Source organism: Papilio xuthus, unplaced genomic scaffold (genome assembly GCF_000836235.2).
Source record: "Papilio xuthus unplaced genomic scaffold, Pxut_1.1 DF826115.1, whole genome shotgun sequence".
NCBI lineage: Eukaryota > Metazoa > Arthropoda > Insecta > Lepidoptera > Papilionidae > Papilio > Papilio xuthus.
In genome coordinates, this window is record NW_013532534.1 from 1544984 (window position 1) to 1568874 (window position 23891).

The 23891-nt window shown below is 33.6% G+C and overlaps 3 protein-coding genes and 1 long non-coding RNA gene across 5 annotated transcripts; 3 read left to right on the forward strand and 1 right to left on the reverse strand.

Moving 5' to 3' along the window:
• The first annotated feature begins 16004 nt into the window (after positions 1-16004).
• LOC106123577 (uncharacterized) lies at positions 16005-17492 on the forward strand. Its single transcript, XR_001228172.1, has 3 exons — positions 16005-16314; positions 16425-16440; positions 17129-17492. It is a non-coding gene; the product is annotated as an uncharacterized LOC106123577 (long non-coding RNA).
• Positions 17493-17833: 341 nt separating this feature from the next.
• On the forward strand, positions 17834-20253 carry LOC106123573 (uncharacterized). Of its 2 annotated transcripts, XM_013319979.1 has the most exons (5): positions 17834-18018; positions 18481-18611; positions 18704-19527; positions 19648-19803; positions 20164-20253. In XM_013319979.1, the coding sequence occupies exons 1-3, from the start codon at positions 17909-17911 to the stop codon at positions 19387-19389; spliced, it is 927 nt and encodes a 308-aa protein (XP_013175433.1). In that variant the 5' UTR covers positions 17834-17908; the 3' UTR covers positions 19390-19527; positions 19648-19803; positions 20164-20253. The 2 variants fall into 2 exon arrangements, with proteins under 2 accessions (XP_013175433.1, XP_013175432.1); XM_013319978.1 differs by lacking the exon at positions 19648-19803 and having other exon boundaries at positions 20164-20251.
• Rpi (Ribose-5-phosphate isomerase) lies at positions 19976-21032 on the forward strand. The gene has a single exon (XM_013319980.1). The coding sequence runs from the start codon at positions 20153-20155 to the stop codon at positions 20948-20950; it is 798 nt and encodes a 265-aa protein (XP_013175434.1). The 5' UTR covers positions 19976-20152; the 3' UTR covers positions 20951-21032.
• A 219-nt stretch (positions 21033-21251) lies between these two features.
• On the reverse strand, positions 21252-23182 carry LOC106123285 (caltractin-like). Its single transcript, NM_001311878.1, is given in 3 exon segments — positions 21252-22329; positions 22494-22866; positions 23031-23182. Coding segments are annotated over 3 exon segments (540 nt in total). The 5' UTR covers positions 23034-23182; the 3' UTR covers positions 21252-22165.
• Between the last annotated feature and the right edge of the window lie 709 nt (positions 23183-23891).

Genomic DNA, 23891 nt, shown 5'->3' on the forward strand with positions numbered 1-23891 from the left:
GCTTGAATAAGCGCTGAATGTATTAGTCGCGAGTAAAATTACGGACCGGTTTAAACTTTCCGATGGAAGGGAGTTCGAAAATGGCATTATAAATTTAGCAGTTTACAATCACTGCGCTACTCGGCGGAGGCAAAAAACCTTCGCGGCAAACTCGTTCTAACTTTTCCTATTTTTCTGCGTTAATTTCACCTGAACCCATTACACTTTGCAACAATTCTTAGTGCGAACGTTTCTATTAGGATGTTTAAATTGTATTTTAAATGGCTTTTCCGAAGTTTCGAAGGGACCAGAAACGATTGCGTTTTTAATACAGCGCAAAAATCATTTTAAGTTTTTATACCCGATAAAGTTTTGTAAAAGAAAACGATGACATTTTCTCACTGATACTAATATTTTTTTTTACATAAATGGAGTCATAATGTGATCACTTACTAAGCTGGTACCATTTTGACAATCAGATTTTGCGTATCCTTATACTCGTAATTTTATTTTTGTCATAATACTATTACATTAAGTCACTACATTATGTTCTTAATCAAGAGGTATGATTATTCTGTCGTGTGAAGGATGCCTTAATTCTGTAGAATCAACTTACCTGTAACGAATGAAAACGGTTGTCGCAATAGTAAGAGAAAATTGGAAGCAAAGTTGAGCAATGAAATGTTAAGGATGAATAAGTTAATTGGGCCCCGGAGCGTATCGGCGGCCTGCTGCGGCACAGAGGAATGCATTTAAATTGGATTTTAAGAGTAGAAATCACCGGCGCCCGGCCCCGCCTGCCCGAGCCTTGTTAGACTCAATCTCAAAGTTTACGTAAACGAATAAAGCTTCCCCGTGGAACTGAATTTATTGATATCAATTCGACTGTGCTTTTTATACTTATATTGCTATTCATCTGCATCACAATGTATTTTCAGTCCAAGGGACGGCTCCAAATTAATTATTCATGCATACGATTATTAAAGCGCTTCAGGCCGTTCTGGCAAAATTCGCCGGAAAATTTATCAACTTACGCTCTATTAGAAAAATTCCATTTTTATTTTCATTCTGTTCTGGTGTTAATTACTGACACATAAATTGTTTATGTGATTATTGTGGAGCGTGGAATATGGCCAATACCTGTTTGTACCAATTCGCGTTTTTCGACATAAAAACTAGTAGAAAGTTTGTTCAATATCGTAATAGTTTTAATATTAAAATTATGAACAAAAATATTATATTTTCACAATACCATAACAAAAAACCATCATTCCATATCCTGTAGGGAAGATATTTAACACTGGAAATATAACAAATCTTACTAATATTATAAATGCGAATGTTTCGATGGATGGATGTTTGTTCGAAGGTATCTCCGGAACGGCTCAACGGATCTTGATAAAACTTTGCACAGGTATTGAACATAGTCTCTGAGAACACATAGGTTACTCATTAATTTTTTAATTTCACGCGGACTGAGTCGCGGGGGACTGCTTATTAGATCATAACATTAAAATAAATAAATATATCACTATTTATCCGGTAGGTGGCGGTGTGCATACGTAATACGTCCCGACTGCAGGAACTTCAGCGGAACACTGGGTTAGCAAGTTCTGAAAATTTCAACCATGAATATTACATCTTGTAACCCATAAACTTTTAGTTACAAGACTTCCCGGTGTGAAAAATAGGAACAGGTTGATAGTAAATTGGTAATCTATGGGTAAAATGACTATTGGGTATTACTAATTCTTGTTTTGTTGGTAATTTTGAAATGTATAAAAAATCAGAACACACATGTTACCGTTACCAGAAATTATTCATAAAACTATTTATTTTGTTTCAAATATAGTACTAAAAAAGAATTCAGTAAATAAATGTAAAAACTCCACGAGAATTTAATTCGCGTAATACATTTTACTACGCTCATTACATAAATGTAATTTTAATTCCGTCCCTCAAAATACATTGACGCAAAATATCGTAACGGTTTGGTTAATTCCGGGGAAAAACGGTGCGAGTGCCCTCGTAAATGTTGGCTGAGTGTGTAGGGCTGCGGCTGTTGCTGTGGCAAATCATTACGACCGACAAAAATTACTCTATAGGTAGACGTGCTTTTTGTCGCTCTGTTATTTCCTTTATAACTCACATTTTCGAGTCAAGAACCAACGTCATTATAGTAAATTATTTTATATAAGTAAATATTTTTATATTCCAACCATAAAAGTAAGGAAATACTGTAAACAACAAAAATAATATTGAAAAGTTAATGTTATGAATGAATGTTAGAAAAAAAACATTAAAATCTTGACAAATAATCGGTCATCCACAAAAATTCGTCGTTATACATATTGTGCAGCGGTGAAAGTGTAGTAATTATAAAAACTAAACATATAGCAGCACGAGTTTATAATAAATGCGAGTACGCAGCGGTGTGGTGTCGGTGCGTATCTCCGCGGAAAGAAAACGGTTTTCTTTACGAGCTATTCCGCTGAGCCAATATTTCTTCGCGACAGTGCGCGCCATCATAAAATAAAACGAAAAATTCCAGAGCACAGCCCCGGGCCGCCATGAAAATCATAAGAGGCGAGGTTTTATTAGCTATCGGCGCAGCCAGTGCCTTCCTCAGGTGATTAATAACATAAACAATACCTATATGCTTTTACAACTATTGGATGGAGTCAATAAAACAAGCCAGAATGAAATCTATCCATTCGCAGTAAAGATTTTATGCGGAAAATATATTAAAATATACTTATTCAAGTCTTACCTAGCCCATAGCGGTGCATTTAAGGTTTAAATACAGATACTGACTACAAGCTTTGTATCCACTGATTTGTTTCGTGCCATTCCTTTCTTACTACATTTATGTCATATGTGCTTTCAGAATGAAACGATCGGTACGATGTTTTCAAACAATAAAACCAATAATGTTCAAATAATACTCTTTTCCTGATAACATACGTTAACTGCTCCCAGTAACGACGTCTATAAGCGGATTGAGTGCACTCAGAATGTCGTCCTCTTGAAAATACTCCAACAACAAATGCTTGACAAAGTACTCTGCCAATTATTTACTTCCCCTGCTTCGAGTATTCAAAATAAGAAATGACTTATACAGGTTGTTCCCAAATACGTATGGGTAATATACAAATTGTTACGTTTTGTTGTAAAAAAAAGTATGTCGGAGTATATCATGCTTAAATCTGAAAGTTTTTGATTTCCCTCGCTTTGTTGCAACAAACTAAGACCAATTATTTTGCAATTTTTGTCCCAAATGGTACTCCAAGTTTCTGGGCTTATAACATTACACTTCGAAAATGTAGCCATGATAACAAATTATTTTTGATTTTGTTTAAATAACAGAGCGTCAAATTAGTTGAATAAATGAAAGACGTAAATTGTCGAAGGAAATCATAACAGAGGAGATTTTACTGGCCGGCATTCGAAGGCGGGAAAAGATTGTTTCAGAGCTCAAACAGAAGCGAGGCGATAATAACAATGTCGTCACTTCCTCAATATCATTCCTCCAATATTTCTAAAGCACGAGATTCCCAATAAACTTTTATTCTTTTGATTTTTTTTCTTTTTCTTTATGAGGTCGTTGTAAATTAAGCTCCTAGACCTATAAATTTTTGAAAGCCTTCGCTTTCCTGAAGATCATAGTACGTTGTTTTTTAATGATATCATTTGAAAGATTTTTAAAATTATTAAAATCGTAGTTTACTCAAAACATAAATAAATGTTCACGCCTGCAAATAATCAGTTAAAATAGATCTTTACTTGAAATAATGTTTTCCTCTAAGGCGAATTCCTTTACCAAGGAATTTGACGATCTTTAAGTCTCAACTTGTTTCGTTCCAATCACGTCGTTTGTCGAACATCCAGCTTGTTTACAAGTTGCTTTACGATCCATCTAATTGCCACACAATTGGAGACGAGTTAATATGACACATAGCATAAAACAAGAAATTTTCGCACTGACTATAGTATTACAGAAGAATATACTACTATGATCTACTGTTGGTTCTAGTTGACTTTAAACTATAGTGCACAATAATTTATAATAATAATGCAAAATAATCATCCTTGAGATGTTGCGACTATACTTGAGAGGAATCCAAGTGTGTCACATTGCTATAAATATCTGCTTATATAAACAAAATAATAAAGCAACTGTTTTCATTATTCTGTAATACCCAAACAATTTTGGGTACAACTAAAATTAGTACGACAACAATACTATTAACAAAACAGGTACGCGTATAAATTTCCGTGACCAAATTAAAAATAGACAAGTGAGCAAAAGGATTAGCGATATTCAAATAGAGACCGAAGGTGACCGACATTACTATTTGAAGCAGTCCGGAAGACCGGACCCGCGCCAGCCGACCGGTGGATTGTGCGGTACTCCGGGCATTTTACCGGTTCGCTTCACTGATCCCTTTTTCTCGCACATCATTATTCAAGTTAAATGGACAGGCCCGGTCAGGTTAGTGGATGAGTAACGAAAATTCACAGTAAAGAGTAAGAATAATATATCGAGCGTGCGGGTAACAGATCACTCTCTACCAAATGTTACTTCTCATCACTAGATATTCAGACTTATGTGAAAATTTAAAACATTACTAATGTGATGGAAAATTGTTTATTTGAAATTGAGATGTTAGTACGTGCAACACTACATTTGTACACATCGTACCCAGTCAGACTATGGAGCGTTCTGTTTATCTATCAAAGAAGAATTGCAAACCTTAAGTGGCGATTGGCCAGCCACATTGCCCGCAGAACGGACAGCCGATGGGGCCGAAAAGTCCTAGAGTGGCGGCCGCGGACAGGTAGACGCAACGTAGGCAGGCCTCTCGCACGAAGGACCGATGACCTGGTAAAGGTTGCGGGAGTGCACTGGATTGTGGCAATGCAGATGGGGGAGGTCTATGTTCAGCAGTGGACGAGTTTGGGCTGAATATGGTTAAGTCGCCATTAAGAATTCAGGTTCGGAGTAAGAAGGATATTTAAATTCTTTATAATAATTCATCGATCTCGACAAGCTTAAAGATTTAACGTGATAAATTCTATATAAACTTTTAATATGTACACAAAAATTCAATCAGAACTCAACTAGCTGTATGAAAACATTGAGTCCATTTCTCTCCATGAACGATGTGAGCATCTCTAAACGCAGACACAAGTGACGTGGGTCCCAGCGCTGCGGCGCCGAGACGGCGGCCATTTGCGAACATTCAACAATCGCATTGCATCCCTCCAGAGACCTTTTCATACGTCTTTTCTATGCTACAGAATTTGATACAAAATTTGATTGATGTCAGACACAAAACACTTAATAGGGAACGATTAATTTGTTTTTCCTTTCAATTACTTTGTAACATCTCGTGACGTTTAAGAGAAAGCTTTTTGTTGTAGATGAAAGATGCCTAATTTGTTTTTTCTCTTGTCAAGAACGTTTTAATAGCTGTCAGGTTATATGGTTTTTGCACAATTCATCATCATTTATTCAACGGCAAATTTTGTTTCATAGATGTTAGGCATCCTTTCAATTCCAACGTACTTCTGATAAGCGTAAATATATTCATGTGAATGCCTAAATTTGTCCGTATTACGGGACAATGTGCGAGCACTTGACCCCGAGATGATAGACGTTTTAGACCTTAGTGATTTAAATAAACGACTGTTATATATTTATCTTTCACGACATTTTTTTTGGAATGTGAATGAATTCACACTAATTTTCGAGATTTAGATTTCTGACGTAGTTAATTGTTTTAATTTGTTTGTAAATTGAAATCAAGATTAGGTGACTTTAAGGCCATTTTTATTATTTAATTGAGATGTCGTGTAATTTCTAACCGTTGTAAACTTTTTTAATTAAAATAAAAAAGGAAAAAAATGTACGTAAATTAAAGACAATATTTTAATATTGTAAGAAAATTGTTAGCTGTAAAAAGATACAAACAGTACGAAAAACCAATCTCACCTGTTCCCAAAACGTACAAGTTTTGAACTAATCGCATTTGCTTCGAATTCAAAGCCATTTGTACTCGAGATATAGAAACTAGCACACAATCGAATCAGTCTAATTGGAAGTAACTCGGATCAAATATTGTTTTGGAATTGAAAGTTTCATACTCCTTACTATATTTGGGAGTAGTATTATGAATCAAGAAATATAAAAACAAAATATGAATTTACTGCAGTGTAATGTATTCTTATAATAAACAAAACAATTTTTATGCCGAATGTAAGAAATGTTTCATCTTCTTTAACCTGCCTTACCTAATTTCTAAACTCCTAATAGCACCCCATTCCCACGTAGGGCCGGCACAGTACGTTCTACTATTCCATGCATTTCATATCTGAATTCACACTCTTCTTACGAATATCCTCATTCACAAAATCCATGCACACTATCTTCGGTTTTCGCTTACTTTTGTAGCCATCCATTTTCAATGTAATCTAGGAAATGGTGATAAGAAATAATCTAGGAAACTCCCGGAAGCTTTTTGGCTCATAAAAAATTTCTTAATTTTTTTAATTATGACCTTTATACACAATATTTTTTTAAAACCTAACATGATATTAATTTTTTAACTTTATTTGGTATCCCAAGGTATGTTTAGTTAGTATATAAGAAAATACTGATAAGAAAAATAATAATACCTTAGGATAATGCGGTAAAGTCGGTCATTATTACGCAAGGGAAGCGTACAGTCATCACTCTGTGTTGCCATTAACGTAATAGTGCCTGCCGTGTGAGAGATGACCTACGTGCCCCTCAAATGAGATCACATAATTATCACGTAAATGAGTTTACCTAAGTAACAAATTACCTTTGCCTTATTAAACGTCTAAAGAAATTCTCCGCATTATTTGATAAGGAAGATAAAGGTGCAATCATTATTCCTTATTAGGTTAAGTTAGCTTCTTATAGGTATTTCGTAATGTACTGGTTGGCCAATGTAAGTCATAAGTTTGAATAAGTATTTACTTATTTAATAAAATCCTTAGGAATTGTCAAAATTTATAAAATAATTGTGTTTTTGTTTGTATACAAATTACAAAGCGTACATATGGGAACTAATATTAACATTAAACATATTTGAATTATTATGCTAGGGTTAAGACACAAAACTATTACTTTTCAGTTATTTCTTTTTAATTTTGTGTGCCCAATAAAAGTGGGGTGTTCTTGTAGCAATGGGGGCAATTAGATGGCTCGTAAAGCGACTGGTAAACACGCCGGGTGTCGGCTAAACGACGTGATTGGAAGAAAACAAGCCGTGACTTAGGGGATATCGGCGTCGTCGCTAAAGACAAATTGTTTGAGGAAGACATTACGTCACATGGCTTAATGTAATGTGATCTCCTTTCAACGACTTGTTTATACGTGTCACACGATTAAGAAGTTAAAACAACAGCTCTATATACAATTTCACGTCGACTTTTAAAGCAAAAAATTTATATAGATCCAGTACCATGTACCAACTCAAAAAATTAGGAAGAGAAATAGATTTCTATTGGGTGAGATAGTAGGATATCTTGCTTTTTCCTAAATACATCTGCGGATACATATTAAAGACTCCATTAAAGGTATTCCAGTACAACATAAAATCGTAGTTCGTAATGAAAATTCTTCTATTTAAGAAACTGTAGATAAAGTAATTATTCAGTTCCAGCACCACGCAGTACTATATTGCGCAGTGAAAGGTAAGGGTCTGGCATTATTCATAGCAGACTTTACTAATGCATTTTATGGTCGCGGAAAATATTTACGAGGCACAGGTGAACGCAAAAAAACGTCGGCAAGCTCCTAATCTTCTTTTTTATATTAGGTTTATGGGCTACAAAACTCTTAGTCTGGAGAATTCTACTTTTGTATTTAATGTTCAGAGGTCTGATTGAAAAATAAAAATAAAACATAACTTTGGCCGGCTCTACTTGTTGTTAAAATTGATTTGATTTTCATAATCCTTGAATAACCAAAACTAACCGATCAATGAAGCAGGCAACATCTTAGCAGCATTGTACATGGACTTCTTTAATGAAGAACTTATATGTATTATTATGCATAGTCAAAATGCGAACCGTCAACATCATCCTATTGTCGACAGTTCTCATCCCGAAGTAGTTAGTCGTATTTGTCAGAACGGTAATACAAAACGCATGCAGTTCCGAAAAAAAAATTATGGTCGTTACATTTATAGCAGTCTTTCTAAGAAAATAAAACATTCAACATGTTAATATTGAACAATAGAGCCATCGTGCAGGCATAAGAATTTGCTGATGCCGTTCTATATACGTTCCACAATATGCTCTAACCGCTCTCCGTAGCTCCGACAGTGGACGTGTGGAGTGCACTCAGCTTGTAGTACTCACCAAAATGCTAGTCGTACGACAAACACTTGACAAAATACTCTGCCAATTGTGTAGCGACCCCGCCCTCAATTGTTCGAGATGAAAAATGGCTTATTCGGATTGTTCGTGAACAAATGCGTGGCTTTTGGGTCATTACGCTTTGTTTTAGAAGTAAGCACAACAAAAAAAATCGTTGTAAAAAGCTAAAAAATTTTTACGCTTCCGCCCTCTACAACAGAGAGCACCTAAGCAGTATTTAAACTACGGCCAATTGTTTCGTTCCCGAAATTCGTAGCGTGAAATGAAATTAATTTTTGTATTGTTCCCTACACCATTGTTTAATTAACAGGAAAGATTGACTTTGTATGAATTTTTTTTACGAATTTTCAGTGCTAACAACACTGGCTAATGCCATAATTTCTGACATAATACTATATCAAAGTACCAATTGTAATTTCATCATACGTCTATAGAACAATTGTAAACAAAGTTATACGTATATTGGCCGTTTTTTCTTTTCCTGCACATCTTTTTATACTTTGTTGAAATCTTGCTAATATTATAAATGTGAGTGTTTAGATGGACAAATGTTTGTTTGTAGGCATCTCCAGAATGGCCCTATGGATCTCGCTGAATTTTGGCATAGATGTAAAACATAGCCCGGAAGAACACATAGACTAGTAATTAAGTTTTTTTTTTAATTCCGCTCGGACGGAGTCGCGGGCGACAGCTAGTAGGTTATATTGGTGAATTTCGAACATTGGATTTGTGACGTAAATAAACGATCTTTTAAGTTAATCAAGTTAATTAATCTGAGATACGACATGTTTCTATATTTCATTGTGGAAGTCTAAATAATACCGTGTTATCCTCCAATTAAGTTTCTGTGGCAACAGCCGCCAGTTTTCATTACATTGTTTATCAGAAATCTATTTTTAAAAGTACATAAACTAAATACCATATTTTTATTCACTACATTTAAAATTATTCCTTTGCGATTATTGTTCGATAAGGCACATATTTAGGAAATTTTTGCTAGGGATTTTTTAAAAATCGCTCATAAAAGTGTTTCCAAAAATTTATCCAAATCAAGCTTATGTACGTGAAAGTTTAATTTAAACACACAGTCAGGAAATAATTTAAGAAACTAATCCTGAAGTAGATTAAATTTCAAATATCACTCATCTCCGTGTTAGTAGCGTGCTAACTCTCGGAGCTGCCTTAAAACTCATCATATTAAACTAACCGAGAGGGATGAATGGCCATTAATTAATTAAGCCAAGCCCTTCGTGATTCCTCTCAGAGGATCCATTCATTAATTAATATTACCATGTGCTGATTTGTACGAGTTTTTCAAAACCCTACTTGTTTAAGTTTAGTTTTAAAGATTTATAATAGGAGAACTGAATTAAAAATAAGCTTAGTATACGAAAAAACTACATCTACTTTAATTAGTCTGAATCCTCTTTATAATAAAATTTATTGGTGATTTCGCAGTAATCACCAACTACCAACAAAACGTCATCATTGATCCAATATTATCTATTACTAGAAGTTTATTTAACATACCAATTTGTTTTAGCAAATTTCATACTAACCACGCATCAGAAACTAAGCGATATAGTTTCCTTAAAGGGAACACCAACATAAGCCCAGCCTGAACCTTTATTAACAGAAGTAAAAACATGAAGACGTATATATTTTACGTTTCAAATATTATGTAGTACCCAATGTCGCGTGTTATAACGCTATATTCCTAAGCTAAAGGCGAAGGTCTTGTCATTATTCATAACAGACTTTACTAATGCATACCATGGCCGAAGCAAATATACACATCGTAAAGGTGAGTGCAAAAAGCGGTGACAACCTTACTTTAATGTTAGTTTTAGTATAATACAAAAAAGCTTGCTTACCATATAAGTAAGGACTTAAAGTATTATAAATTAATGAAATAAAATGAATACAAGAAGCTAGAAATAATAAAAATAAACACTTCAGGACGCCTCCGACTTTTAATCCTTTATAATACGCTGAAATCGAATTTCTTTAGCTCGTTATTTTTCGAAGGGCAACTCTAATTGCTTGTTATCTTTTGTTTTAGCGCCAAAGCTTTAAGAAGCTATTCTGTAATCCCAGTATTAAGAATTATGCGTGGTCGGGGATTTGAGACGTGTTTTTCTTTATTTTCACAGGGCAAACCGTCGCGTCCCGCTATCCTCGGGGATTCTATTCCGAAAAACCCCCATAAATATTTCTTACAGTATTTGTATCTTCCTTGGAGTATCGTTAGTAGGATGTTTTCTTTTTTTGCGGAATGAGTTACCATCTGCTTATGGCAATGTGCAACTGGGGTATAAATGCTTTTTTGTATAATGTAATCATATGATAATCGGTAACGCAATGAAATGATTATAGCTTGTCATAAGCAACCTTACATACAAACCTATACGAAATGCGAATGTTTAGATCGATGGATGTTTGTTTGAAGGTATCTCCAGAATAGCTGAACGGATCTCGATGAATTTTAGCATACATATAGAACGAAGTCTGAAACAACACATAGACTACTACTTATATTTTTTTTTATCCGCAGGAGACGGAGTCGCGGATGACAGCTTGTTTGTCAATAATTACGAAATCATAATAAATGAATTCACAAAAAATCTTAAGTTGTTATAGATTTTTGCGATACAATAAACGATAACTATCAAACAATCATTACACAAACTGTTCACAACGACATAAAGTATAAAAAAATAAACGAAAACTCTGATTGAGAAGAAAAATAAGTGGCAAATAAACTAAACTTTTACAATGTCGTTTAAAAGGGACGGTGTAATACGACAGCGTAAAATAAAGATAACACTCAAAACGCAATACCGCGGCTGTCCTACGAATGTATACTACCCCAGGGCCGGGGTCGGACGCACTAATATATTACCGCGGACTACATTCATTAGCAATTTGTTGGGCTCTAGGGGTGACACTTTCAATGTCATCATATACTTAAAGAAACAATGTAACACTACTAAGAATACAAATCGATTGACAACCCATGCTTCAAAATCGACGAAACCGTTTAGGGTACAGACGTTCACAATCAGATATTATAATTCTATACAAATTTACAGGAATAATAAATATAATTTTATTGTAAAAAGTCATTCCTCATTTCAGAAAAGCAAGTCAAACAAAATACTTATGTTAACTGGAGTCGTCATCGGGAACCGTCATTACCAACTGTTACCACTTTCCGATCCCGTTTTATACACTTTGGCGTTATTGTTTGGATCTTAGTACCTATAAATTTTACTGCATATATTTTGAAGGTATCGAAAATTCGAAGTTAATTGTCAATTTACGCCGTTCGCGTTTATAGTCTCGACAAAAACATCTGGCTGGCTGATTGCTTACGTTTTTATGTTCGTTTTGAAACTCTGCCAGCGCGAGAGTCGCAAACATTTCTATTTATACATCATAAATACAATTATAAACCGAATAATTTAAATACGTCTTAAAGTGAAATTAAGTAAATACGTCGTACACTTTATCGATACAAAGACCTTTGGCAAATGTGTGAAAGCAAGTTTGTGTGAAATACGAGTTATTCGTTCAGGATCGGCTCTGATTAAAATCTTTAAGACGTTCCGGCACCTTGCCTGTCTCCATTAACTGATTAGCTTTCTTTCTAACCCCATTAGGTACTTTCCGATCACTTCCTTTCTATATGAATCTTATCTTTATAAAGTTTTTAGCTCTTAATTTATTAGCTTTAAATTTAATTTACTCTTACTTCCATAAGTGCTTTAACATAGCTACACTTTCTTTTATATAATTTGCATTAATATGATTAAAATGTTATTTTTTAAATACTTCCATTTTCTTTTAAAAAAAATTCTATAGAAATTCTAGAGAAAGGGAGGTTAGTATAAAGTTGTCTTTATACAAGAGACAAAGATTTACTTTTAATGTGTCCGATATAAAACTGTGGACCTAACCCCCGCCTAAAAGCAAACGCGTGTCGTGGAGTCCTTGAGGGTATTTCAGTGACCACATCCCGAGGGTCAACTGAAAGGTTTGACCATACTACGGTATTTGTAATTCAAACAATGCTCTCACACGAAACAAATAACCACATACATTAATGTTTAATCAAGTACTAAGAAATCTCTCTAAAAACCTGTTTTCTACGAAAAACTAAATATTAGGAAAATGGAATGAAAATCAAATAGAAAGAGGGAAAAAACGTCTTTTTGGAGTTGAACTGTTTAATCTAACTTAGTGGATAGTATCATACTAATTAGCTTCATTAGCACAATCGCAATGTTCAGTTCAGTTCAGTTCAGTAGCGAATATACGTGAAGGATTCAGTAGGAGCAGGATATAGCATTTGAATAGCCCTACGTTAGTTATTCAGCGCGTGACCGGTCCGTGGCGCGGGCGGCCCCGCTCCCTCGTAAATCAAACTAGCCATTCGCTATTCGCTTATGCATTATACAATTTTATTTGTGCTAGTCCGCTGAATAGGTAATAAACTATGGCAGGTGAAACGTTCTGCCGAATGCCGCGAGAATTTGAATTGTACGCAAACTTGTTTACCGGACATAGATTTACTATGCGTTTTGTTCCACACGAGTTTTGCGTGTGTAATATTGCTGATATTTGCATATTTTTTCTACTTTAACCCTTTTTACATATGTAATGTGAGCAAATGTTTTATTGCGCTCCTTTTGAGGAGAATGTTTCTTCATGTCTAATAAAGGTTTTTTTAATAGCATTTTGCTACTATTTTTATGTTGCAAGGTTTGGAAAGAAATTTTATCGGAAAATGAAAAGAGATAAATGCCTCCACTGTTATTAAAACATCGATCACCATATGCACCAGTAAGTAGAGTTATCTTGCTACTAGCTGTCGCCCGCGACTCCGCCCGCGCGGGATTAAAAATAGATGTTAGCCGATTCTCAGACCTACTCAATATGCTCACAAAATTTCATGAGAATCGGTCAAGCCGTTTCGGAGGAGTACGTGAACTAAAATTGTGACACGAGAATTTTATATATCATGTTATAAAGGGGAATACGTATGTATAATTCTTTTCTCATGTTGTTTATCAGAACAAAGCTAAAGTATTTTTTTTAGTCTGACCTTATAATTGGTACATACCTATAACTGAATTTCCACTTCTAACACTAGTTCGTTAATGAATACGGGAATTCCGTTCAGATCGTTGTAAAATTCGAGTATACATTGTCAGACTTTACGGGCAACTATTAGTAGTTAGTTTTGCCGAGGTCTCTTCATCAGGGGGCGCGGCGGAGCGGCAAATTCACTCCAACCCTCGTTCCACACGTGACTGCCTGCATCTCAGACGCGTCTCACGATTATCCTTACGTTTAATGTAATTGCTTAAATTGTTATACCGTTTTTATAACTCAATTTACGTGTAATTAATAAAAAAAAACGATAAATGTAATATTAAAGATATGTGATATATGATAGAAAATGACTCAAACCAGAATTTTCAGTCTGTTTTGATTAGAGGTAATTAAAGTTTTACTTAGTGTCCGTTATGTTAAAATCGACCTTTATTTTTTGCTTGATTAATATCTGCATTGGTTTTGTCGGTCTTTTCAAAAATAACTTCCATATTTCTACGGAAACGTGAGAGAAATTTAAAAGCAATTTAACAGAAAATATTGTGGTATAAATAAAATATAAACGTGCTCCCAATTATAGTTACAACGGGCAATTAAATTAAAACATCGAAACGAACATTCTCGAGCGTAATCACCTCTTATTACAATTATCATTATCAATAAAGCCATTGATTAATTGAAAACAATGCAAAACTCTGATCCGCGTTCAGTTTAATGAAATGGGAAGTGAAATGATCATAATTACGGTGAATGTTTTTACTGTATTGTAACCCTCGTTGGCGGAATCACCTCGCATTACCATTGCGACAAATATTTACAACGAATGCCACCATTCGCTTCGGTATACCATAATAATAACTTTTACAATTACATTTACTAAAAATTGGATTTACAGATTTATAATATACGAAACTTTTCGTAGAAAAAAAAACTATTTCTAAGTTTTGCCAATAACAACGTGTCCAATTACATCTTACTAATATTATTAATGCGAATGTTGGGATGGATGGATGAATGTTTGATTTGGTATCTCCAGAAAGACTTAACGGATCTTGATGAAATTTGGCAAAGATGTAGAACATAGGCAGAAGACCAAATAGGCTACTTACTGAGTTTTTTTTTATTCTGCGCGGCCGGATTCACAGGCGATATCTGTAAAAATATTTTATTATTGTACAACAAATACTTCAATATCTATAGAATCACAATCATCCATTCAGATAATTACATAAACACTTGACACAGAATATTTTTTGGACTATAAAGTATGGATAAAATGGTCCAAAATATTTATGTACGAATTCCGAAAATAGCGTACAGCCAAACCCTAAGGACGCACTTTGTTCTTACAAAGAAGTTTCAGAAGTTGTTCAACAGATGTTCTGCGTGACTTTTATACCCAACACTTGTATAATAATAACCATTCTTTACATTTTGTTGGGAAAATAAATATTATATTAAGTTTATCATGACTATTTCATCGTAGATTTGCAGGTTGTTTGTGTTAGAAAGTTGTAATATATATTTTTTAATATACTAATAAAATACCCAAATGATTTTTGATAGTGTATTATTCGTAATATTTAAAAAATATTTTATACTGTCTTACTTTTTTATCAGATTTTACTTGTGCTGATTTACTTGGCTGTAATAAATACCAGCTTTTGTGTTCCGATTTGAAACAAAAGCGACAGCTATAAAGAGAGTGATGTAAAAAGATTATAATTAAATGCACTGCAAGATTTTAAAAAGAAACTTCGAAAAACTCTCTCGTGTAATGGAAATCGTGCCCCACGGCCCCGGGGGCATCGCGGATTCCCAACACAAAAGATTCAACAAAAAGGTTCTGCCGTCACATGAACATTGTAAAACTCGCCCTCTTACTCACTTCTAGCAACGCACACAAATACAAACTTTAAGCCCATTGATTAAGTTACATTTTCAACCTGCGCTAATTGTGTACGAACAGTTTTTTTCCAATCCGATAATGCGACCTTAGCGTCGGGATCATGGTTTACTACAAATTGTATTAGAGTAGTAGATTTAACTATTTACGCGTGTCCGAACTGGATACCGGCTACCTTTACAACCTACAACGAGTAATAACACTAAATATAGGTAACTTTTCGTTATTTTTGGATGGATGTTTGTTTGAATTTATCTCCAAAACGACTGAACGGATCTATATGAAATTTGGTACATATAGATCTTAGTCTGGAAGAACACATAGGCTGCCTGTTAGGTTTTTTTTTAATTACTCGCGGACAGAGTCGTGGGCGACAGCTAGTCTAACATAACTTCAATATAACCATAATTTTATTTCTTAATAATCTTCGTGTCTAATTTGGCGTGAAAGTTTGTAACTTTACGTAGGAGAAGTCGTAAGGCACAACTAGTATTTAAAAAAATTTAAGAAAATTTCATGTAACTTTCCAGTTCATTTCTAGCAAAAATTACAACATGAAAATTACGCGGCAATTTACTTTCCTCTGCGAAATTACGAAACAATACACGTGGAGTGAACCGTATTACCCTTTGTCGATTGCGGTCCAGACAAGAGAAATACGTAAACCGATACACGATATATTGCCAGCATTATGTAGTGCGGCCCGTAATTGAGTTATCCAGCGAGTTAATCCGAATGAGTAGTTATATGGGCGAGTAGTTAGTGATTATATTAGCTGGGATACATCACTTGCGTCCAGAATGCAGCCCTCGTGCCGCTCCAAGCTTCTTCACAAATCGATTATCTCTGGCCGTCTCGCATTCCACGGATATCGTCTTGATCTCGATTCCTATAGGAAGGTGAGTATTAAATATCTATCTAGATGCGTCCATGCTCTGAATATTTTGTTGCAAGTATTACTAATCTTGTATTTCTCGCTCGTTTCTATTTCAAGCTTTATTTTTTTTAGATGTCATAATTAGATGGTTGGTACCTTGACATGTTTTAGAGATCGGTTAAAGTCAAACTTAATCATTAACAATTAGATGTCACACACTTGTAATGTTGTGTTATTAGATTGTATGATGGTATAATAGTCTGAAGCATTTCCCCCGAGCAGGCACGCAATGGATTGTTATCTCACCGAAGCCTGTATCAAATCTTGAAAATCGCTCGGTATTGTTGTCTTTTGTGTTCATGTCCGCATTCGTTTTCCATCGCACACCATTATTCACATTAAGTGGACAGATCTCGGGTCAGATCCAGGCGCAAGAAAAGCACAAAAAGTGCCCGCTTTATCCGACCATGATAAATCTACTTCAAATCCGAGAATAGCGTCTTTTATGAAGGAAATTGAAATAAACCGACCGTGCGGATAACGGCTAAGTAAGAAGATCGGGATCCTTTTAGAATATATCGGCGAATCATTTTCATTCATCACGCTGTTTTAATGTTCTATTATCATATTAATTGTTTGATATTACTGGATTAAAACAGGGTCCCTGCACTATGTGTACAAAATCCAATATAAAGTTAACCAATCACAAATTGCTTAAACATCATATTAACCTAATAACCTATGCAATATTCTACATTCAATACTGTAGAAAATGTTTACTAAGATTTCTTTTTTCGTAGCAACATAATGCATATAGATTTACGTCGTACTTTTAGTGGCGGGACAGAAATCGAGCGTGAAATGGTTACCACACGGAGCAGTTGTCTCGTGAACAAACGAAATAGCAGATCGCCGGCCGGCGTTTGGCGGAAAATTGGCTGGCGCAACTGAATATAGCATGCTCGTAACTTTAGATAGGTCTACGTTTATTACCAGCAGAGTGAAATAGTAAAGGTCATGTAAACTATTTTTATTGTTCCTCGCATTTCTATCACGTTTATATAAAAGGATTACATTTTGTTTCGGCTTAATTTAATGAGTAGGGATGAACAAGACCTTCATTAAATAAAAATTAAGTGCATTTAATCTTGTATACCTATCATTTTATACATATGCGTAATTAATTATTATGTAAGTCTAGGAAAGAGCTTTTACAAAAGCAACTTACTGAAATAAAACCCTCAATGTCTTGGCCTGTACATCTCTAGATTGTCTTGTCATTATTTGTGTTATGTCAAATAATCACAATCTCCAAATTGTAGGGTCTTATTGACCTTTTTTATAATTTAATTATGATAACACCAACCCAGTATGACGAAGAAAACCGGGTCAGAATATTAAGTTTAAAAACATGTTGCGTTAAAATGAGATAAGAATTAAGGGGAAGTTAATTTTTCCATTTTGTTTTTTAATGCAACCTTTTTTATTAAAATCAATTGTTGTTGTTTCGTCTCTTTAAAAGTGTCAAAGATCATTTGACACCAGTATTTTTAATTATAATTTGTTTTACATATGATAAAATTTTTGCTGAATTAATTGATATTTCCAAAATTGATATGTCAAATGAAGAGAAATGTGTGCAGTTCGTTCCTAATGATGATATTGAAATCGTTGACAACAATATAATGCGACAATCATTGTCTTCTATTACAAGAGAACTTCAAAGGTATATTTTTGCAAGAACTAAGTTTAAGTTTGTTATATTTCCCCTTGCTTCGTTGTTTTTAGTCGATTGCCCTTGTATTTTCAATAAGGCGCCACATGAAACGGTCCATCGGCGACTTTAACCAGGTCTCTACAACCTTTATCGATAAAAATTAATAATATGTCTGTTTATCTGTATATCGAGAAAAAAAATCGCATATAATACACGTTTCGTCTGTATGTCTTTCTGGAAGACCGTGTTTGTTCCGGGTAATCTCCAGAACGGCTGGACCTTTTTTAAAAGAACTTTGACTGGGAAGGTAGCTAATGTACCCAGGCATATTATAGGCCTTTTTTATTCTACACTGACGAAGTTTCGGGCAATCGCTAATCAGATCATGGAAGTATTCCAGTCTTAAAGATTTCACTCCTATTCTGGAACTTCCTCTCCGGTCTACTTTATCTATATCTAAGAACTTTCCAGATTCCATTTCAAAGATCAAGATTCTAAAGCTGAATGTAACGTATTTGAGATAGTTAAACAATGCAAAGAAAATTTAAAATCTAAGAGGAAGAAGATGAAAAAATTGAACGAAAAAATCAAAACTGCTTGCTGTTAGTACAACAAAAACATTTATACAATAGTTTGTAACAAATGACATTGAACATTAATATCTTTGGTTAATTTTTCCAATTTATTTTTGTAGTTGTAGCAAGTACCGTTATGTCGGCTAAGGCTAGAGAATCTGATAAAATGAAAACACTTGTTGAAACTATTGAAAACAATTCTGAAAAAGTTATTCAAGACAATACAAAATTGAAGCAAATTATTGAAGACCTAACCAAGGAAAACTTAAAGGTTTACAATAAAATCGACAATCTAAATAGCTGGATTAACTTGGGTTATGAAAAATTACAGAATCTTCGTAATCAACCTGTTGAAGATGTAAGCGTTTTTAATAAATTAAAAACGATAATATTTTATTGTGGTCAGTATTATGCCGATTACCAAAATGAGATGCAAAGATGTGAACAATTAGAACAAAAATCGCGCTTCTATTATAACAAGTTGAAAATTTTGGAAAGCGATTATAAGAATGTTACACATGAAGTTAAAAGTTTACGTTATCAGAATATGATGTTGCAACGCATAAAATACAATGAAAATAGTCTTATCACAAATACACCAGTAGTACTTACTGGAAGTGCAGTGAAAAATTTTCAGAAAAATGCTTCCGAAGAAAATCTATCAACGCTTTGTAAACGTAAAAAAGAACCGGAACCTTTTGATTTATCATTACATTTATCCATTGTTCGAAAACTACTTCACGATCAAAGTACAATGATTCAAAACTTAAATCAACTGTCAGAAGAACTTAATATATGTGAATAATTATTGTTAAAATTATATAACTCCCTTATTATTAATCATTGCTGGTCAAAAACCATAGTAAATCTGCAGAGAATTAATGTGTTCACAAAAAAGCTCTACAAAAGTTACTACGCGCATTTAAAACATCAGGAATGAAAGGTATGAATAAATTTAGTTTTCTAATTTAAGTACTAACCTACTCTTGATCATCAATTACAGGATACGGGATATTAAATCACATTCATATTCACCTATAGTTAATTGTAAAATTTCCAATAGGTAGTTTGTACAATTTTATTAAAAAACTGATTATGCTGACACTTAAGTTACATTCTTGATAACTTGATAACGTTTATAAAATATAACATGAAAGAATACTAATGAATTGAGTGTATCTATGATGCGACGTGTAGCGAAAAAATAAGGCCTCTAAAAGTAAGTTGACATGATGTATTATAAATACGTAATTATTCAATATTTGAAAGAGTGCCTATTTGTTATTTTAAAAGTACCCTCATACGGAACACAAATATTTAAACACCTAAACACTTTTCTTGCTTGATTTAAATTTTATCGACGATTCAATACTTAATATTACATGCTCTATGTTTGTACCACTCGTACCACTTTGACTTTATGAAATATTTTTAATCTATTCTAAAAGTCGATAACCTACAAAAGTTTTACCGAAATCGAAACTCGAAGCCAAAAGCCAAGCCGAATACTTCTCTGTAAACATATATCGTTAAGTTTAAATTAAGAGTACTATAAATAGATGTAATGAATGTTATTTAGGTGCAGAGCAATCGGATTCACAAGGTGCATCAGGCTCACAGAGCTATTGCTATTTCGTTACCGGTCGGTTGTCACAGCCGAAATGTCTTTAGAAAAAGCAAAACAAGTGGCTGCATTCCAAGCTGTGGATGAATTTGTGAAAAGTGACTGCATCTTTGGTGTTGGTAGTGGTTCGACTGTTGTGTATGCAGTGCAACGACTTGCGGAAAGAGTTGAACTCGAAAACCTTAAGGTTGTATGTATACCAACTTCGTTCCAAGCTAAACAACTCATTATAAAACATAATCTGACACTCGGAGAACTCGATACAAATCCTGTGATAGATGTTACAATTGATGGCGCAGATGAAGTCGATTCGAACATGACCTTGATAAAGGGCGGCGGAGGATGTTTGTTACAAGAGAAAATCGTTGCTTCCTGTTCAAAGAAACTTGTAGTCATAGCTGATTACACCAAAGACTCTCAAAGACTGGGTGATAGATATAAGAAGGGAATACCTATAGAAGTAATACCTATGGCTTATGTTCCAATTAGAAACAAAATAACACAAAAGTATGGTGGAGAAATAAAGTTACGGGCTGCCATAGCAAAAGCTGGACCAGTTGTCACAGATAATGGCAACTTCATTTTAGATTGGATGTTCACAAATCAAGATCTGGATTGGGAGGATGTTAGTGCATTTGTAAAAATGATACCCGGGGTTGTAGAAATTGGTCTTTTTGTAAAAATGTGTTCTAAAGCTTATTTTGGGCAACCAGAAGGTACTGTGGTGGAAAGATCTGCTTAAGTTTTTATATGATACTATTATAAATTATAAGGGTAAATCTCAATCATTTTATATGTTCCTGTTTTTGTACTGTAAAATAAACATTTTCTAATAATGATGTTTTACTTATTAAAATAAAACAATAACAATTTAATTCAATCCTTTCAGTCTACCTTAAGGCATAATCATTTTATTAATATTCTTGAAATCCAATTTGTCAATCCTCAATTATTGGCAATTTTCACTCCTTAACGTTTTTAAAATTAAAAACAATAATATACTTCAATAATTTATTTAATACATTCCAATAGAACATACAAAAAACTTTTTTAGTAATAATTTAAGTGAAATTTATTGAATGCCAGTAATTAGCTTAAAGTAAAACTTAAAATCTACTAGAAACTTTAGATGTAGACAATGTGTTGTGCTACTTACTAATTCTTATCGCAGATTATTAAGATTTTATTTATGATTTGAATTATTATTTGACCAATGACTAAAATAAACTGGAATGTGACTAGATGCTTCAAAAGCTGTATTGTTGCTTACAAAATACAAAGAAAATGAATACATTTATCACAGACTGTACATAGTTTTGCAACAGATTTCTCAACTTCTTATAATATAATTAGTGTGTAAGTGAATTTATAATCTATTATTTGTGCGCTAAACAGGGCAAAAAGCACAAATGTTATATAAAAATAGGTTTTAGATATTTGCATCATACCATATCATAGTCAACAGTCAGGGTAAAAATTTTTGCAATGACATACAAGGAACAATCAAGCACACAAACAATGGAATAAAGCATATTATTTTTAAATTTCTTGATACTATCCATGCCTACAGGCAATTACGAAAGATTAATGTTTTAACTAGGTTATATGTGTTTTCTACATAGACAATTGTGGTTGCATATAATCATAATTTTATGTAACTTTGGTCATAAATTTTTAGTGTTCATTTAATTCTTGATAAAGAAATTTGTATAAAAACAAATAGACTCCTGCCCTGCAATACAAACTACAAATATACAACATTGTTCATGTTTGAAGAAAAAACACAGCATAAAATACTCAATCTTTAAGATGTATTACAGTAATACTTTAAAACAGAAAGAACCTTAACTACACATTTTACACAATTTTTTTTGTATTTGAGATTTATGATCTATAGATCAAGTAGGCTTTACTTATTTGTACTAGTGTTAAAAACTATGAAAAAATAATTCAATTATTAATACAAACTAGTTTTTTTCATTATTCTTAAAAACTCTTCCTGATTAATTTCACCATCCCCGTCTCTGTCCGCTTCATCAATCATCTCATGGAGCTCTTCATCTGTCAAATTCTCACCAAGCTCCTTTGCAACTCTCTTCAAGTTCTTAAAGGATATCTTGCCTGAAATAAAATTATTATTCTAATAAAAATAAACTTAAAAAAATAAATGCCAATTTACAAATTTCTGTTTAGAGTATAAAAGCTTAACAAGACAAATTATTTAGTTTTTGAATATAATAAATTATTAGGTTTTGAATGAATCAACAATGAAATAGTTATCTCACCAGTTTCATCATCATCAAAGAGCTTAAAAGCTTTCATAATTTCCTCCTTAGTATCTTTTTCAGCCATTTTTACAGTCATCACATCAAGAAAATCTTCAAATGCGATTTTCCCATCACCCTTATCTATTTCTGCAATCATCTTTTTAATTTCTTCTTTCTTTGGCTCAAAACCAAGAGCTCTGATAGCCACTTTCAATTCTTTCGTATCAATTTTTCCTGTGTTTTCAGTATCAAACAAGTCAAATGCTTCTTTTATATCACGACGCTGTTCCTCAGTCAATTCAAACTTAGGTCCTGACTTTTTACGTACTCCACCCGGTGTGGTATTATTTGAGTTCATACTTTTCTTCTGTGCATTATTCACTGTCGATGTCTATAATGTAAAAGCAAATATTTTTTAATTAATTCCACATTCTGTTATTTTGTAAATAAAAATGCGACACCAAAATATAGCAAAGAGAATAATTTTATTTAAAATGGAGAATATCTCACTATATTTCAGACAAATATAATCAATAAACGATTTACTGAACTTACCATTGTGATGTGTTTTACCGTTGATATCTTACTGTATTGCACTTTGTGGTAAGTCGACTATTAAGTAGGTAATCTTCTAAAACTATTGTCGTTTATCATAAAAAATAACGAAATTCATATATCTCGAATCTGAATATAAATTTCCGAAAATGGCAAATAATTAAAGATATTTATGAATGAGCCGGAAATGTCATATTCTTTGACAATCCCGAGTTTTCACTAGTTTTAACCAGTTAACACGTTTTTTTATGGCCTAGCAACGAGTGCTTTAAGCTATGTTAACAGTGGAATCATCAAAAAACTTAAAAGCACTGGGGGTTTCCCGTTGTGCCAATTGATTCTATGGATTCATTCTTCCATTTCACTTCCACCAGATCAAAATTACGACCTATAAATTACTTATGAAGTGGCAAAATGTAAAATCATACAAGATTGTGTTAAAGAAAATTATTTTTATTACTGCTTATTCTATTTTATAAATTACAGTCATGATTTTGATTAGATAATATTTATTTCAACTCCATTAGCTTATAATTACGTCAGGCATCATAAATACAAATTTTATATTAGGTGCGCAACTAAGTTCTCGCTGTTTGTCAATAGATGATGTCATCTATTGACAAACAGCGGTCTTGGTTCATGACGTTTTGGATATGTATCCAAAACGTCAGGAACCAAGCTTAGACAAATGGTAAACAAACCGTTGCGACACATGAGTGATTTTGTTTTCGCATTATATATTTCTGGTCAAGTAAAAATGTCGAATTTCGTGCCAAACAATCGTCATTTGCGGGAAGTGTTGATTTTCTTTTTTCATTCGAAAAAAACGGCAGCTCAAGCGCATCGAGAGCTTCAAGAAGT